This window comes from Nannobrachium achirus (assembly GCF_963921795.1).
Source record: "Nannobrachium achirus genome assembly, chromosome: 13".
Taxonomy (NCBI): Eukaryota; Metazoa; Chordata; class Actinopteri; order Myctophiformes; family Myctophidae; genus Nannobrachium; species Nannobrachium achirus.
In genome coordinates this window covers 15,657,766-15,659,859 of record NC_137833.1, presented here as the reverse complement: position 1 = coordinate 15,659,859, position 2,094 = coordinate 15,657,766, and the positions used below count along the sequence as shown (strand labels likewise).

The window sequence follows — 2,094 nt, the reverse complement described above, 5'->3', positions numbered from 1 at the left end:
CTATAAGCTCACAATGCATCACGATTCGATGCTTTGTGAGCTTGGACATCGGCTATTTTCAAATAGCCTGCAGTAGGTATAAAATAGGGCTAAAGTGGTTTACGTATTTTTTTATAATATTATATTTTTAATCTGCAAAGTAACTGACTAAAGTTTTAAAATGTAGTGGAATAAAAGTAGGCTACAATAGGATCCGAGATGTGTAGACTATGAGTAGAAGTTTTAGTTTTTGGGCCTCCCCTTGCTGGAGCCCAGGTCGAAATAAATCTTGTTCCACTACTTCCGAACCTTAAATCTACAGTAACAAATTTAGGTGTAACCTTTGATCCAGACCTCAACCTACAGCAGCACGTTAGAAAAGTCATCCAATCTTCATTCTATCACCTCAGAAATATCTCAAAAATCAAATCATTCCTGACACTCCCCGACCTGTCTAAAGTTATAGTCCATGCCTTCGTTTTCTCACGCCTCGATTACTGCAACTCCCTATACACCTGTCTCTCCAAAAAATCCATCCACAGCCTTCAAATGGTTACCAACACAAGAAAATATGATCACATTACACCAATCTTAGCATCCCTCCACTGGTTGCCAATAATTGATTTTAGAATAAAATTTAAAATCGTACTTATTACATGCAAGGCCAAGATGGGCCTTGCCCCTGCCTATATAGCGGACCTATAGTGACCGATTATGTGCCTCCTCGTACCCTGAGATCGGCAAACAAAGCTCTCCTGGACTTTCCGGCATCTGGTAATGTCAATACTAAAGGACGTATGGCCTTTGCCTTTAGAGCCCCTACCCCGTGGAATGCCCTGCCCCTAGAGATCCGCCTCGCCGAGTCTGTCCCCCGTTTTAAATCTCTTCTTAAAACCTACAGACTAGCTTTTAATCCCTAAACCCTTATCACAATGTTATTTTCACTGTTCTATACCATTTGTTTTTCTGTTTACCATTTTGTAACTATAGGTATTTACTTCTTTGCATTGTTTTTGCACTGTTATTTTTAACCTTTTAACCTTTGTGTGTCTTTGTTCTGTGTCCATTTGCTGTGTTGTGTCTCCTCCTGTAAAGCACTTTGTAACTTAGTTTTAAAAGGTGCGATATAAATAAAGGTTTCAGGCCGGGAACACATTTTGCTGTTTGGGAGGGGCTTACAGTACATGTACAGTATGTAGCAACATATTTGTTTTGTAGGCTGATTTCTGATTTAGCCCTATTCTATAGGTTAGGCCTAAATGGGTTAAGTAAAAGTACTGGAAATTGGAAATACTCAAGTAAAGTAGGCTAGTACAAATACCTCAAATTGTAGTCAAGTAGGCTACTGAGTAAATCTACTTAGTTACTTTCCCCCACTGATAAGTGTGCATGATCCGACACAACAATATCAATAAGCACATAATGTCAGATCTATATCGAATCATTGTAGCGTTCACTTGTCAATCATGGCTCTAATCATACAAGCAGCGTCAATCATAAAGCAATGCGCAACGTAGTAGGCAGTGTTTAAAACATGTATTGTAAAGCGTTAGCTTAGAAGTAGAACATTTGAATTTGAATTGAATTTGAAAAAAGTCAGCCTATATTGATGTTTGTAGGCCTACCTTAAAATGCAGTGAGTGACTGTCATGTTCGTCGAACATACAACGTATAACATATAGTAAAGTTCAATAAATCTCACCATAAACTATATCGCCAGAAACAGAACAGAAGTTTAATCTCACAGAAAACATTATGTTAGTAGAGTCTACTCACCGTCCATGATGATGAGCACAACCTTATCACCGCGGCTTTGGTTATTGTTTGCTTCAGACACAGAACAGAGTGAGTGACAGCCTACTGTGTACAGTAACATTAATATTTGTAGAAAGAGAGAGGAGCGCTCTAGCTCTGCTCGCCCAGTGGGAATTCCCCCTGCTCCCCGCCAGGCCCGCCCCCTTTCCAAACCGACCAATGAGACTTAGGAGCGCTTCCACAGCAGCGTACGTTTAATGAAAGGACGTCATCAGTGGTAGATGTGGGGTTGCACCCTTAGAGGTACAGTATAATAATAAATATATAGGCTGTACCACGGGGCCAGGGCTGCAACGTTTC

At 40.3% G+C, this 2,094-nt stretch overlaps 1 protein-coding gene across 1 annotated transcript in view; it reads right to left on the bottom strand.

Moving 5' to 3' along the window:
- Positions 1 to 1,828, bottom strand: part of LOC308296993 (uncharacterized protein) — a 16,630-nt gene extending 14,802 nt beyond the window's left edge. Inside the window, exon 1 of the mRNA XM_080740371.1 lies at positions 1,756 to 1,828. Coding sequence (XP_080596497.1) covers positions 1,756 to 1,762 — 7 coding nt within the window. The 5' untranslated portion in view covers positions 1,763 to 1,828. The remainder of the gene's footprint in view (positions 1 to 1,755) is intronic.
- Between the last annotated feature and the right edge of the window lie 266 nt (positions 1,829 to 2,094).